Source organism: Centruroides vittatus, unplaced genomic scaffold (assembly GCF_030686945.1).
Source record: "Centruroides vittatus isolate TY-2023 unplaced genomic scaffold, ASM3068694v2 scaffold_3315, whole genome shotgun sequence".
NCBI classification, from domain to species: domain Eukaryota; kingdom Metazoa; phylum Arthropoda; class Arachnida; order Scorpiones; family Buthidae; genus Centruroides; species Centruroides vittatus.
Window position 1 is genome coordinate 2,094,157 of NW_027122703.1, and position 15,697 is coordinate 2,109,853.

At 30.0% G+C, this 15,697-nt stretch overlaps 1 protein-coding gene across 1 annotated transcript; it reads right to left on the reverse strand.

Moving 5' to 3' along the window:
• Nucleotides 1-11,883: 11,883 nt before the first annotated feature.
• Nucleotides 11,884-15,471, reverse strand: LOC136988422 (repetitive organellar protein-like). The gene is made up of 3 exons (XM_067286266.1): nt 15,368-15,471; nt 14,716-14,796; nt 11,884-14,612 (listed from the first exon to the last, which is right to left on the reverse strand). The coding sequence occupies exons 1-3, from the start codon at nt 15,386-15,388 to the stop codon at nt 11,979-11,981; spliced, it is 2,736 nt and encodes a 911-aa protein (XP_067142367.1). The 5' UTR covers nt 15,389-15,471; the 3' UTR covers nt 11,884-11,978.
• Nucleotides 15,472-15,697: the final 226 nt, after the last annotated feature.

Sequence of the window (15,697 nt, forward strand, 5' to 3'; positions counted from 1 at the left end):
AAGACGCTACAAATTTAGAGATGGAGAACATATTTTAAATTGAATAAATTAAGAATATGATTAAAAATTGAAGCCCCTTGTTGACAATGTCAATTATCACAATAAATAATTGTTCGTTCTATATTCGATTTGGTTTGGAAAAAGTCTGTAAAGAAAGAAAAGTTTCTTTGTGTGTATGCGTGTGATTTGAATAAAATTATTCTTCGATAATCAACTCTAGTGAAGAGGTACATTTTGAATGGACCTGAACTTATTTACCTTTCGGAATCCTCAATCGAAATACCCGTTGGTAACAGTAATGCTAGGTGATGACATGCAATTTTTAGTCGACCGACTGTTTAGTTTTATGAATAACATCTACAGACTCTTATAGAAATGTACTCACACGTAACAGTCCAATCGATCGATTATTTAGTTTGATTTGTATCTCGAACCATTCGCAATTACGATGTGAACTGCGTTTAAACGCTTCCGCTGTCACTTCCAACCAAACAGTTGGACCACTCAGGTGTTTTGATGTCATAGTAGTGTGTTGTAATGTCTTCAAAAGGAGATAACAATAAGCAAATTTGTGATATTCAAATATATATATATTTTTTAAATTATATTGTACGTTAGTTTCTTAATAAACCGTGTTTTGCGAATTCGTACAGTATATTTTTACTAACAGAGATCGGAGTGACTTATTATTTAATAATGTACCTACACGCGTACAGAAACTACCTCTTCAAAATCCACGATCAGACTGAGTTAAAATATGTAACTGGACTATCGCAGTAGTGAGCGCATAATGTCGATCGTCGACAAAAAAATTGCGTGTCAGTGTCTACCCTAAGGTAGAGCGGAGCGACTATCGAAATTTTACTTCGAAATATAAAGGAAAAGTGTAAATAAAAACCTACATAAAAAATATTTACCTTAAATATGTCCTTATCCTGTATAAATGAATTACTCTAAAAGCGTTCACGTTGTATTTACTCATCTAAACATTACAAGATTACTCGTCTAGAAAGTATTTTCGTTATATAAATATGTTTTGAAACGTATTTCAAATAACTATGACGTAAAAACTTGTTCCTAATGAAAATCTATTTTAAATTTCTTTTTCAGTGTTCCCATTTCTTTTATACGTATATTCTAATGATAAGTTTGGTTATGTTTATAACAACAAGTGTCAAAATAAATTGTTTTTTACCATTTAAATTTATTAAGCATAGAAATATAAACAATTACCGACGACTTGTTTCTTTGACACGTTTATAAATTTACTTTATATTTTATTTGTAATTGGTTTGGTTTGTTGGGATACAACACAACACAAAGACTATTTGCCAACAGGAGTGATCACGACAAAACATTTTATGGATAATTGGTCACTATTTAAATGTTTTACACGTAAATAAAACCGGAAAAGATGAAAATATATTATATAATAATGCTAATAGCATTCTTTTTCATGCCAATTACAACTATACAATAGAATCTAGTGATAAAATCAATGTTTCTTTACTATAGTAATGCATTATTTAAAATTTATAGCTTTAAAAAATTACAAAGTAATATTTTTTAAAGCTATAATTAGCCTTCTCGGATATGTTTTTTAAATTTCATTTACTGTATCGTGAATTAGTTTCCTTATTGATCCTTTTATATTTTTCCTGGAGTAATTAAAAATTTAAAACTGTGTACTAAAATAGAGATTTTGACATAATTACAATAGAATCGTTATAATATATTTTAAAAGTACGCTTATAGCGAGAATAAAAGACAATATTTTCTAAAATTACATCTAATGTTAACAGTTTTAAAAGAGAAGAACTGTATGATTTTTAGCTTAAGAAAGATTAGAGATTTTATGCATTTGATCTAAACATAAAATACATATAATCGTATAAATAAAATTTCACATTAATAATAAAATTTTTAATTATATTTTGCATAATATTTCAGATGAGAATTATTAACTACTGCGTTGCCCCTGTTACTAAATATTCATTGTTGTAACAAAATATTATTGAAATTGATGAGATAAATATTGTTTTATTGATAAATTAAACTATTATTCTCAGTGGCGTAGCGAACGTAACTGGCGCCCGACACTTTATTGGCGGCTCCCTCTCCCCTCCAGAAACACATATAGTTTGTCTTAGTGACCATTTGGGTGCTCCCCTGTGAATGGCGCCCGGTGCATGATACACCTCCTTGCATCCCCCTCGCTACGCCACTGATTATTCGAGAGAATAATTCGTCAAATAAATACAGTAATGGATGTTTATACCTAAAATGCACATACAAATATGTTAAAGTTTTCATCTCTTACGCTTGTTTTTCGCTACAGGAACATAAAAGAATGATGGAGTCAACTTCATTTTTATAATCTTTCTTAATTTTCTCTAGAGATGTAAAGATTTTTAATTTTTATACATAGTTTTCTTGCATTTTTCTTCAATTTTCCTGTATCAATGAACAAGAATAAGAAAAACTGTATCCTAAATTGTTATCGGGACAAATTTCTTACGTTATTCTTTCTGGTTTCGATGATTTCATAAATAAAAAACTTTACATTAGAAGATTTTTAAGTTAAAATAAATCATTTTTTAACTTATAAATGTTTTTCCTATGAGGAAAGTTGTCAAAACTAGTTTCGAATTTACTCTTAGTCAATATTAAAGAATTCCAGTAATACTTTATCTTTTTTTACAATAATTTTCAGAGTTAAATTGTATAAATAACTCCATAATAATTTTCATTATAATAATTTTTGAGCATAAAAAACACGTATCAGATTATAAAATCAAGATTATTTCCATAAACATTATTATAAATTATTTTAAAATCGATTATAAGCCATTTAACGAGTTAAAATTAAAAATAGAACAGGATAAAATCAGATAAATCATTTTTGTATTATTAGATGACTACTTTAAAATACTTTGTAAACATAAAAACGCTTATAAAATCAACTTAAGTGATATGTTACTTTGCAAAAAAAATAATGAAAATGTAATTAATAAAAGATTAATATAGATAATATAATAAACTATTTATAAAATTAACAATATAAATAAATATATATACACAAGATGATGATAAGTCTCTTTCCACCCAATTACGAGGTATTTCAAAACTAATAGGCAATCGATGTCGACCTTTCGCCTTGTATGTTGTTCATGTGTTAAACGATGGTGAGAATTTCTGCCCACTGTAGCCCTTCTATCAAAGGGCTGTTAGAATTAAATAGGGCAACGATGTCAATTAAGAAATTGTAGCACACGAGAAAAACATACTGTTATCTTTTAGTACGTTTTAAAATATTAAGCGGAAACAGGAAACTGGCTGTCAAATATTCGCTCTAGTTTCTTAGACTTATTTAATTTCCCCTCAGAAAATTATGTCATTTATTTATTTTTATATTAAATAATTATTTCCACTTAAAAGCGAATCTGACATCCAAAAATTGCCGAAAAATAAATACTCCCCAAAAATGTACCGTGTAGTGCATCACCGCACAACATTGATGGGATTGGATGAAAGTCATACAGATAGCATTGAATAGGTTGGAATAGACCAGTAAACTGGTCCAAGATCCCCAGATTTTATACTTATGGAGTTTTTCTATGAGGTTTTCTGGTGTCAAAGGTATTCTGACGGCCAAGCGGTTGAGGTGGCAGTTAAGGTCCTGCGGAGAGGTAGGCTCTGAAAGGCCTTAGCTACTCACTTAAACTGGGAACAGATGTGGACGGGTCGAAAAACCCAGAAATTTTTCAATGGTGTTCGTCTTGTCCTGTCCCTCATTACCCGGTCTCTTCATCACGGATGGATCTGGCTTGATAAAGAAAAGACTCTCTCAGTGCCCACAAGACAGAAAGGATAAAATGAACGAAGTCGAATGTTTATGAAACACAGTCATTGAATGCGAGTAATGTGCAGTAACTTATTTTTGTGCATGCGCTGCTGTAATCAATGGCACGTTGTCAGCCGTGCAAGTTGTTGTTGAAAAGGTACAAACGCGCATTGTTGTGGAAAACATTCATTTAGAATATGAGAAAATGGCATGCGGAAACATCTGCACAGTTTTTTTGTGTTTTATTTATCGGTATTTGATATTCGCTATTAAATCGGATCATTTACATATCCATATCACTACTAATCTGAGCTACAACCACTCTCACATGGAATTTATGTTCTACAGTGATGCACAATTACCCCTTGAGTGTTGTACAAGTAGGGTACATTTACCTGTCATATTTGCTAGCCTGTTTCGAGATGCCACTTGATAGTTAAGAATGCGCTAAAAATAATAGCTTTTATTTTTTCATGTGCTACACTTTTGTAATTGATAACGTTTCTTTATTTTCATTAGGATTTGCGATTACAACAGCTCTCTTCGATAAAAGGACTGGAGAATGCAGGAATTCTCATAATCGTTTTTCACTTTAGCGCATTCTAGGAGTAATAAGACCGGCAGAAGGTCTATAGTAATTGCTATTGTTCTACATTTTTTGAAATAATTGGCTGGGGAGAGACTTTTGTTACCATCTTGTATGTATTAAACAAATTTATATAAATAATATAATAATAATTTTTATTTTCGTAATATGGGATATTCCCGTTACAAGGGGGAACATAAATTAACACCTTTGATAGTTAACATTAATAACAGTATTTATCTTGAATTACAAAAAGATATTTTTGATTAAGTCTCATTATCAGATTTGTTACTGGCCTTCCCGGACAATTTAACATATTTAGTAAAAAAATTGTATAATCTTGTTATTATAGTTGGGCTCATTTGAAACAACTTTTTATGAAATTTACTAGTTGATTTACTCTCAGATAAAGTAGAAATACCGTATTTTTGCCTAATCTCTGTACAACCTCTACATGTACATATTATATGGAAGATCGAAATTTGCTCCTGACATAATTTACATGTTTCTCTGCTGATCCTTATATAATTCTGATCCACTAATATATAAAAACTGTTTAGTCGGAGCTGCATATAAAATTTTTTAATTATAAACGGTAGGTGAAAATTGATGTATTCATTTGAAGGAGGAAAGTTTAAATTCTCCATATACCAGGGATGGAATTTTGAACTCTGTAATTTAAGTATTTCTTGATGAATAGAATTGTTAAACACATTTTCTATTAACGTACGGTTACCAAATTGCCAGTCTTCTTCTGTATTTCCAAATAAAATAGGAGAAATTCCATATTTAGCCAGCATTTGACTATATTTAGTAAACCAATTGTTGACATAATTTTTCTTTGTTTCTGTTAGACTTTTCAGATTATTTAATATGGTCTTAATCCAAGGATGATCACTGTTAATCATTCTTTTATAAAATTTTTGTATTCTTGATACCAAATAGGGCTCCAATTGTAGTCGGTTTGTGTCATGTCGTATGGCATATCCAGGGACTGTTCTATCTATCCCATATATTTTCCTTATATATTGTAATTGTATTATTTCAAAACGAGTAATCCAGTCAATTCCCCATATTGGGAAAGCATAACATATCGAGTTCATCACTATTGCCGAAAAAAGTTGCATTTGTTTTTGAATTGAATTAATTTTTATTTTGACCAATAGATATATAAGGTTATTAATTAGTTTATTAGCTTTATTTCTCATATTTTTAAAGTGGGCTTCGAAAGATAAAGTTGAAGTTATATTAAGCCCCAAGTAAGAGGTCTCCTCTGTAAGCTTCAATTTCTCATTTAAAAGGTAAAAATTATGGTCTTGTTTCGCCAGTCTTCCTCCTCTCCTGAAAATTTGAATATATGTTTTGCTTGGGTTAATTTTCAGCCCAAGTTGTGTAAAGTACTTCTGCATTAAATTAATTTTTCTCTGTAGACCAATTTTTGTATTTGAAAGTAAAACAATATCATCTGCATATTGTATTGAGTGGATTACACAATTTCCAATTCTTATTCCATCCTCTGCTTTATCAAATTGTTTATTTATATCAAATATGAAAAAGTTAAACAAAAATGGCGATAATGGGTCACCTTGTAACAGACCCCCAAAAATATCTATGGGGGAGAAGACAGTTTTGCCAGATTTTATAGTAACATGATAATGACCAAATAAAAATTTTATGGCATTTATGAATAAGATATCTGCTCCATTTTTTCCTAGTTTTTCACTTATTAATTCTATTGAAACTGAGTCAAAGGCCTTCTCCAGATCTAAAAAAGCAGCGTAAACTTTATGCCTTTTTCTAGATAACTGAATTTGAATAATTGATATCAATATAAAAATGGCTATTTCTGTACCACCATTTTTAGCGAAAGCAAATTGAGTATCGGACGTCAACTGTTTTTCTTCTAGCCATTGTTTAAATCTTTTTGCGAGAATAGCTGTAAAAACCTTCCTTAAAGTTGATAGTATTGCAATGGGTCTATAATTGCTTGGGTCTGTGCAGTCTCCTTTTTTATATATCATTCGAAAGTATGCTGAACGCCATGAATCTGGATATTTATTATTTTCATACATGTAATTAAAGCTAAGCGCTATTAAGTCGATTGCTTCAGGTGGTAGTCTTTTTAATAAACAATTAGGAATTGAGTCAGGACCTGTGGCCGTGGTTTCTTTTAGTTTATTAATAGTTTTTATTATTTCTGAGGCCAGAATTGGTATATTTATTATCCTCTCCTCCCTGTACAAACCTATCTGTTCTTGATCTGGGTAAAAATTAATATTAGTTAATTGTCTTTTTCCAAAAAACTTGATCCATTTATCAAATCCAATAGGGTCTTGTTTTTCGTTACCTTTCCTCAAACGGTATTTTTTCACAGTCAGCCAAAAAAATTTGTTGCTTTTGTCAGTCAATAGTTTTTGATTGATTAAATTGAAGTATTTCTTTTTCTTCGCTTTAATAAGATTTATATAGCTCTTCTTGGTATTTATATAATCAATTAATTGATCTCTTGTTCTAAACCTACGAAAAGTTGCTAATTTAGTTTCCTTTCTTCTCTTTGCTCTGTAGCATTCCATATCAAACCAGTCTTGCTTAAATTTGGATTTTATTTTATCTAAATATCTTTTCTTATGATGATTTGGTTCTATCTTATATTCATTAAATATTTTTATTAAACTATCATATAGTTCCTTAGTCTCCATTTTTTCAATTAACTTAATTCTTCCTCCTATTTCAGTTTCAAACTTTCTTAATTTGAATCTGTCTCTCGCAACCTGCTCTTTCTCTTTAATTCTTGCCTTTTCATATTTTGATTTGATTGAATCATCTCTAATAATCAAGTGTACAGGGAAATGGTCAGATAAGTCGTGGTCTAATACTTTAAATTCTTCACAATAATCTAGTATGGCTTCAGAGCACATTATGTAATCAATTACCGATGCTCCTCTTGATGACATAAAAGTATGCCTACCGGGATAGTCTTCTTTTGTACGACCATTAAGAATGTATAAATCATAATTTTTAACGAAATTTAATAATAGATTCCCTTTAGGATTACTACCAGTGTCAAGACTATTTCTTAAGTTATAAATTGTTTGATTATTACCCTTATAATAGGAATCATTATAATTACCAATTCTTGCATTAAAATCACCCATGATTATCCAACAAGAGGTAAAATGCATCCAATCCATTATAACCTTTTCCATTTCTTGATAGAGATTTTGTAGCGTTTGATAAGGTGGAAAATAACTTACTATTATTGCCAGAATATTATCTGATTGATTATTAAATTTAGGAGACTCCAATTTAATTAATGAGAATATAAAGTAAGTTGTTGAAAAACTATAAATCATTTCACCCAGAGATTTTTTCATTATTAACATTATTCCTCCTTTTGGTCGACCTACACCTAGATTTTTTTCTGCTGGAACTTGTAAATATTCAAAGGCCTGGAGAAGATTTTCCTCATTTGTATTTAGTTTATTGACCCACGTTTCCTCCAATCCTATAATATCATACTTCGTTAAGATTTTATCAAAATAGCAGGCGGAAAACTTATTTCTAAGTCCTTGAACGTTCCAAGATAAAATTCTAATATCCGAATCTTTAAATTCCTCTATATTAACTTTGTCAGATTCTCTATTTAGATTACTCAACATCTTAATACCATTATTATTAGAGGAGCTTAAATATTGATAGTTAACTCTAAAAAAGTTTTAGTATCAACTAAACAATTATTTATAAAACTATACGTTATTTGCTTATTCTTATATATTAGATAGTCATTTCTAAGAAATATCTGTTCACCTTTTTTCTTGACTTCTTTATAGTATGGGAGGATTTTTGCTCTACGGTTTCTGGATTCCTGTGTCAGGTCGGATGACATACGTATATTTTTAAATGGCTCATCTAAGGATACTTCTTTATTTTTATAAAAATTTGAAAGTATTTGATTTTTTCTCTGGACCTTGTTCAGTGTAACTTTCAATATTGATGGATCTTCTTTTTTTATTATGTGAATGTCCAGAATTTCCTCTTTTTTGAATTCTGTTACCTTAATATTCTCTCGGAATAATTGTGTAAGACATTCTTTCAAGTTTGTATTTTCTGTTATCGCTAATCCAAATAACATTAGATTACATTGGTTAGTTATATTTAAAATGGTATTTACCAAGTATTGTTGGGCTTCTATTTTTCTATCTAAGTCTGGCACTTTTGTTTCCAATAGATTTAAATTATGCTCTAACGTACCAAGTTTAGCTTTAAATTCGCTTATTTCCTGGTGAATTAAATTTATTTCGGCTTTAAGGTCCAATATTCGTGCTGTGATAGAGTTATGAGAGTCTTGTATCAACTTTGAAAGTTGTTGTAGAGTAGTACATGACGAACTGTCTTCTGTCTCTACCAATTCGGAAAAATTTTCTAACCTTGTTTCTTCATCCTTCTCCCTCTCTATTTCAGCTATTTTCCTCATCTTTTCCATCTCCTTAAATGTAGTTGGTTGACGACGGAGCATTGTATCTACACATGCATCCTTGGACACCTTAACGGCACTTGTACTTCGTGTCAATGGAGGTCGTCCTCTCTTTGTCGGTGAATGAGCTAACGGCCCTGGATTTTGTTCTACTCCTGCCATTATTAATTTTAATCTAATTACTAACCATAAACAGTTCAACAATAACCACCAAGTTAACAATTGATTTAATTTTTTGGCACACCAAAGATACTCCAACGCAATTTGCGCCATCTTGGTCGAAGGTCTGAAGCGCCCCCCCCCAATAATAATAATAATGGAAAAAAAACAAATTTATATAAAGATAAAAATATATACAGACATCTTCTGCTTAACGTCAGTAATTCTTTTTTGAAAATTAGACGTTGTGCGAGAACGCTAAACCGGGAACTTGTTTCTCAGCATTTCCCATTTGTACACGAACATTTTCTTTGTTGAGACTTGTGATTATGGTGTTATACAAATTGTATTTGGAATGCAATTCAAGGCTTATCTCACATATTGTTTTGGTAAGATGTATTGAAGAAAATATGAATTTTTCCTATATAGACATTGGGCGAAAAATTCGTCGTACCTGCAGTACGTCTGTCGAAACGTTACAGGGACGTTCAATGGGATTTTATTCATATTTGAAATACAGTTTTAGCACAAACATTTTTCTAAAATTAAACGAAATTCAATTTAATTATTTATCAAAGTCTGAAAGAATGTTAAGAAATTTGAAATATTCATCTATTTTGTTATTAAATTATTCCATTAAAGTTAATTAAAGTTAAAGTTAAGTCAGATTTTAAAAAATTGACCTCATAGTAAATATCTTGCAATTCGACTATATATTTCATGGAGACAATATTACTTAATTTACTTAATTTTAGAATAACTTACATGAAATTTCATTCCTCGGCTGTTCATTTCTTCCAAATTTCGGTCTTTGCTGCCACTTTAAGGTATGGACAGGCTAGACGTTTTCTGAGCAGAAAAGTGCACTTTGTGAGAGTAAAAGTAGATTTATTTACGACCGAAAGAGACCGAAAACATAGTTCAACACAGCTCAACTCTTCTGTTTCTGCGCTCGACACAAGCCAATCAGACCGCCATTTTGATAATGTCACCGAACTGTCGCCGGAACATTCAAACAACATGGCGGAAAAGAAAACGCGACGTAGCACAACCGAATTAGAAACATGTTATGTTTGAAATGCGGCTACATCGTTGACACCAGAAAACCCAATAGAAAAATATCCATAAGTATAAAATCTGGGTATCTTGGAGTCTATTTTAACCTATTCCATGCTATCCTTATGATATTCATCCAGTCTCATTAATGATGTGCGGTGATGCACAGTGTCCATTTACCTGTTGTATTTGATTGCCTGTTCCTAATGTTATAAGATAAAAATTATTAGGCTTTGCAATAGAGATATCATTTGAATAAAAGACATATAAAATATATTTTTTACCTACGTTATAAATTAAAGTTTATTTATAAATTTATAGTAAACATTACGTCACGATTTCTGAAGTTTTAAATACAATAACACTTGTAAAATTAATTTTTCATTTAAAATCCTTTTACTTTAAATGTCTGTCATATTATTATCGACAATTAATCAGGTAAGATTAACTATCGATCAATTTTTAGGACATTTTTTCTTTATCAATAATACAGTTATTGGCCGTCGGACAGTAATTAGCCATTTCGAAGTTAAACCTTGTTATTAAGAATTCTCTAAAGCTCTTCTGGGAATATGACGTGGCAGTATTAGTTCAAGTTTCTATTGTCAATAGGTAGCAAAAAATTTCGAAGGATTTTCTGTCGTTGTGTAGTTCCATAGCTATACAATTTTCTATTTTCTTAAAATTACGCACATTTCGGATTAAAAGATTGGCATTTGTAATTGCTAAATGTTATCAGTAGAAAGGCTATTACAAAAAATCTAGCAACGAGTTAAATAACTTTCCTCGCTGTTTTGATATTTTATTGAAAAATAACTTTTATATTATTAATTTTAATAAATAAAATTGCGTGTGGGGCCAACTGTTACGAGAATATTTTGCAAGTAAACTTTAAGCTTTTTGCCATTTTATAATAATAAAAATATAATTTTGAGAGTAGAAATGAGTTTTATTATAAATTGTAAAGGCTAATAACGAGTAAAATCTTCATTAAATCTGATTCCTCCATCTCCGCACTCCCTCGACCTTTAACCACACAAATTTAATAGCATCAATACCCCTTACATACAAGTTACCATGCCAAATTTCGTTTCTTATTTCAGATATTAAACGAAATAGACACAGAAACACACACATATTAAACGAAATAGACACAAGAACACACGCACGCACACATACATACACATCCACTTTTTTTCTTTCTTTTAACATTTTTGATTCAAAGTTGGTCCTAAAACCAAAAAGAAACTCTGAAGGTCAAATTTGAGAAAATTCATTTGTTGAAGAAAATTGATGGAATTCATTCTTTTCTTAATCATTATTGTTACCATCGTTAGAATGTTGGCGCGGAAACATCATAATGAATCATTTGAATGTGTTGTTCTTGTGTTCTGGTTAGTCTCTATCCTTCTCCATATATTTAAAGCATATGTGGAGAGCAATTATTATTAGTATGAAATAAAATCGTTGGTTTTATATAAAATTAACCTGAGCATTGCCTGGAGAAAGAAATTCAGTGAAGATGCTGTCTGTAATGGTGTAAAATTTTATTCGATTAGATAACAGCATGTACTGTACGTTACGGTTCCTATAGTTACATTAATGATAACGAGAAAAAAAAAATTGTTGTTTCGTTGCACATGAATAGTTTCTAATGAAAATTTCGAGACAATATGCTTATTGAAATGGATGGAATCTTATAGCAAAAGACGGAACTAAAAGAATTTTGAGAAAAGTTATTTTTTACAACGCCCACGTAAATTATATATTTTATTAATTAATAAACATCGACGCAAATCATGATAAATCAATTTAATTTTCACTGGTATCATGTTTAAATACAAAAATGTAAAGATTGTTTATTTATATTTTTTTAAATTCATCTTTGGAGCTGCTCCATTTTCTTCAAGTGCATTATTTTTTGAAGTATTTTCAATTGATCGTTCCGAGTTGTTACCTTCTTTATCTTTATTTCTATCAACATTTATCGATGCCTTTAAAACACCGAAAGATTTATTTCTTCTACAATCTTCTAAAGATTTTGTCACTTTGTGTTTCAATGGAGTTTCAACGATAACTGAAACTTCACTAGCTTGAAGCTTATATTCATTTCCTTTATTATCTAGTAATGCATTGTTATTTTCCATTGTTTTTGGAAGATTTTGCACCAATATATCTCCATAAAGACCCTTCCCCATTTTTTCTGGTGCTGAAATTTTATGCGATTGAATCTTTCGACGATCTACCGAAGAATATTTTCCATGTTTTGCTGGTGTCGATAAAACAAAATACGGTTCTTCTTGAATTTTATTTTGATGGCAATACTTTATAATTTTCATACCTTTTCTGCTTGCAACTTTTGTTATATGAAGATTTTTCTGTTTTATATTTTTATTTATATCCTTATTGTTCAATTTTTCACGAGGTTCAGCTATAAGCAGAGTGGCTCTTTTAATAACTTGTTCCATTTTTGAAACATGTTGAAACAGATCTTGTGAACACATTGAAAGAGAGCGATGTTTTGCATTATTATACAGTGCGGTAGGTTTCAACGATTCAGACATTGAAACTTCTATAGATTTCCATGACTGATGTTCTGATATGACGGATATGTGGTCGAAGTAAGATGGCGTTACAACAGCGATTGGTATTACGGCTTCACTTTTATTAGAATTAAAGTGTATACAAATTTCAATCTGTATGAAGTTTAGCTTCGAGTTTTGTAGAATCGTAGGAATGATTTTAATGTGTTGTAGATCATTGTTTTCTGTATCTCCATACTTTTTCCCCTGTAAATTTGTAGGAAGATACCTGATTATCGGCGGATCTGAAATTGTTGGAGGTGATCTTTCGATAACTTTTTCTTCTATATTATTCCACCCGGATCCTTCTAGAGTATTTCCTTTTGATTTTTGATGCAACGAGGATGGATTTAATATTTTATTATCATTTTCGATTGATTTTTTATCGCGCCAATTATACTCTGACGCTTCCATGAAAACGTTCTGTTGCATTTCTTCTTTTGTTATCGGCAAGAGAAAATTTTCAGCCGTGTACAAACATTTTGATTTTTCTTTCATTGGAACGAATTGCTCGAGCTTTGGTTTGTTTTCAGACGATAAAGTAATCTTTTCCGATCCAATCTCTATAAATCTGATATCTGTTGGAGATGATAACATTAAATTTTCAGTTTTATTTGCTACTTTTTTATTATCGTCCCGAAAATCTGGAAAGTTTACGTTTTTATCATCCAAATGTTTGGATAATTGATATTGGTATTGAGAATTCACAATATATTCGGAATGATTAGTAATCAGATCTGACTTCATTTTATCATTTAAATCATTGGTAAGCGAGTGAACTTTTTCGGGAGTAACCGTTAAAATATCTCCCATATCAGAAGTTAAATTATTCATTTCTTTAGTCTCTTCATTATTCCACGCTTCTTCACCCGAATATCCACAACTAAAAATATTTTTTTCTTTTTTTGCCACCATTTTTTCGTTTTTATCTCTTTGATGATGTTGATTTGTTACATCTGGAATGTTATAAATTAGTTTCTGTTTATTTTTTATCACTTGTGCTTCGTGTAAATGCTTGGCGTTATCCGAAAAAGGTGTCAAATGTTTACTTTTTATGTTTCTGTCATTGAAATCGTCGACAATTAAGTTATTCCATTCGCTTTCATTAACTTCTATATATTCTTTAGCTTTATTTATTTTCTTATTTTCTTTTATTGTATGCAAATTTTCGAAATTATCAACTACGGGTGAATATCTTTTATCCTTTCTGTTTGAGATATATTCGTTTCTATCAATATTACTTTCATTGTTTGCCTTTCCATCATTCGAAATTGCGTGTTTTACTTTATGAACTTTTTCATTTCCTTTTTCTTCGATTAATATTTTCATTAAAACTGTAATCAAATCTTCTAATAATTCTTGCCGTGTCATATTATTTAAATCTTTTTTTACAATATGTTTGTCTGAATTTGTTATTGTTGATATTCCGTCCATATTCGTTGAACTTTGTTTCGCTTGACACACGCATTCTGACAATGTATCTGAAGATTGTTCTCTCGTCTTTTCCAAATATATTTTTGATCTATTCTCAAACGATTGCTTTTGCAAAAATTCTAAACTAGAAGTGAGTGAAGATGAATTCCTTTTAGGTAGAGCATGTTTTATTGAATACAATGTATTTTTTGAATCGCTTTTTAATGCTGTCTGATTGCCTTCAATACAAAATTTTGAATGGTTTTCGTCGATAGATTCGCGTGTAAAATTCTCCAAATTACCGTTTGAGACAGTGCTATTTATTGAAGAAACTTGTGAATGATGTCTGCCATTATCAAAATTACTATTTGTTGGATTAAAATATAATATCTGATTTTCTCTTAATTGTAAATTCTTCTCATTTAATTCTGTTTTAATATTTGAATCACTTAGGTTCATACAAAAGTCTTCTTGATATTCATTATTTTGTTTCTTACCCTAAAATAAATTATAGCTTTTATATTAAATTTATTAATTTGAATAATTATGTAATGAATCTTTTGTAATGTTAAGATAGATTAAAGAGTGACTTTATGATAACCTTGTATTTTCTCGATTCTTTTGACAGATTTAAAAAATTCTTGATAAAATTTACAAAACCACGTTTTTGAGAATTTTTTGTCTGTAAGAAAGATCGAATTATATTTTAAAATACTTTTTATTAAACATTTAAAAAAATAATAATCTATGATATCAATTGTTATAGTCGTAATTATATTACATATTAAGTATAACAGAATTTGGTTAATCTGGCACTTGATAAACCGAAATTTCTGGTAATTTCATACTCAGAAAACTAGCCGATAATCTGGAATTATCTGATAATTGTCAGGTATCTACCATAGCAGATACTGTAATTATCAGACCATCTGGATTAGTGTATTCCACAAATCAACATTTGTTTGGATTAGTGAAGCTTTAAGATCCCTTGAGGAATAACGTGCTTATTAACAATTTGTTTCCAGTCAATCTTAACAGATTATAGTCATACATTATATCATCATCAGTCTAATTAAAGTGCATGTGTAAAGAAATTGATACAGCGGCTGGTACAAAATGAAGAAAAATGTCTGCAACTTGCGGATCGCATGTAAATATCCCGAATTTTGAGAAAATATTGCGAAAACTCGGCATCAATCATGGTGTAAGTGCCAGATTAACAATCTTCTATTGTAAATTTAACGAAAAAATACCTTCTGTTTGTTTCGTTTCATAGTTTTCTTTACAGTTTTAATTATTTTTCTCTGTTATGAAATATAGTGTGAAAAGATTTTTCATAATTTTAACAATAACTGTGTAACGATAACAATCGATAATACAACAAACTATTTTTGAAAGAAAAAGTTTTCTTTTGTATCGAGATTAACAGCAGAAAGTATAAAAAAATAATAATGAAAATTAAGTTAAAAAGTACGATATTATAATACAAATATCATAGCTTAATATTTCTGCAGAGTTATCAAACGGTTCCTGCTAAAACAAAACATCACCAAATTATGTGAAACAGCTTCAATAAACAAATT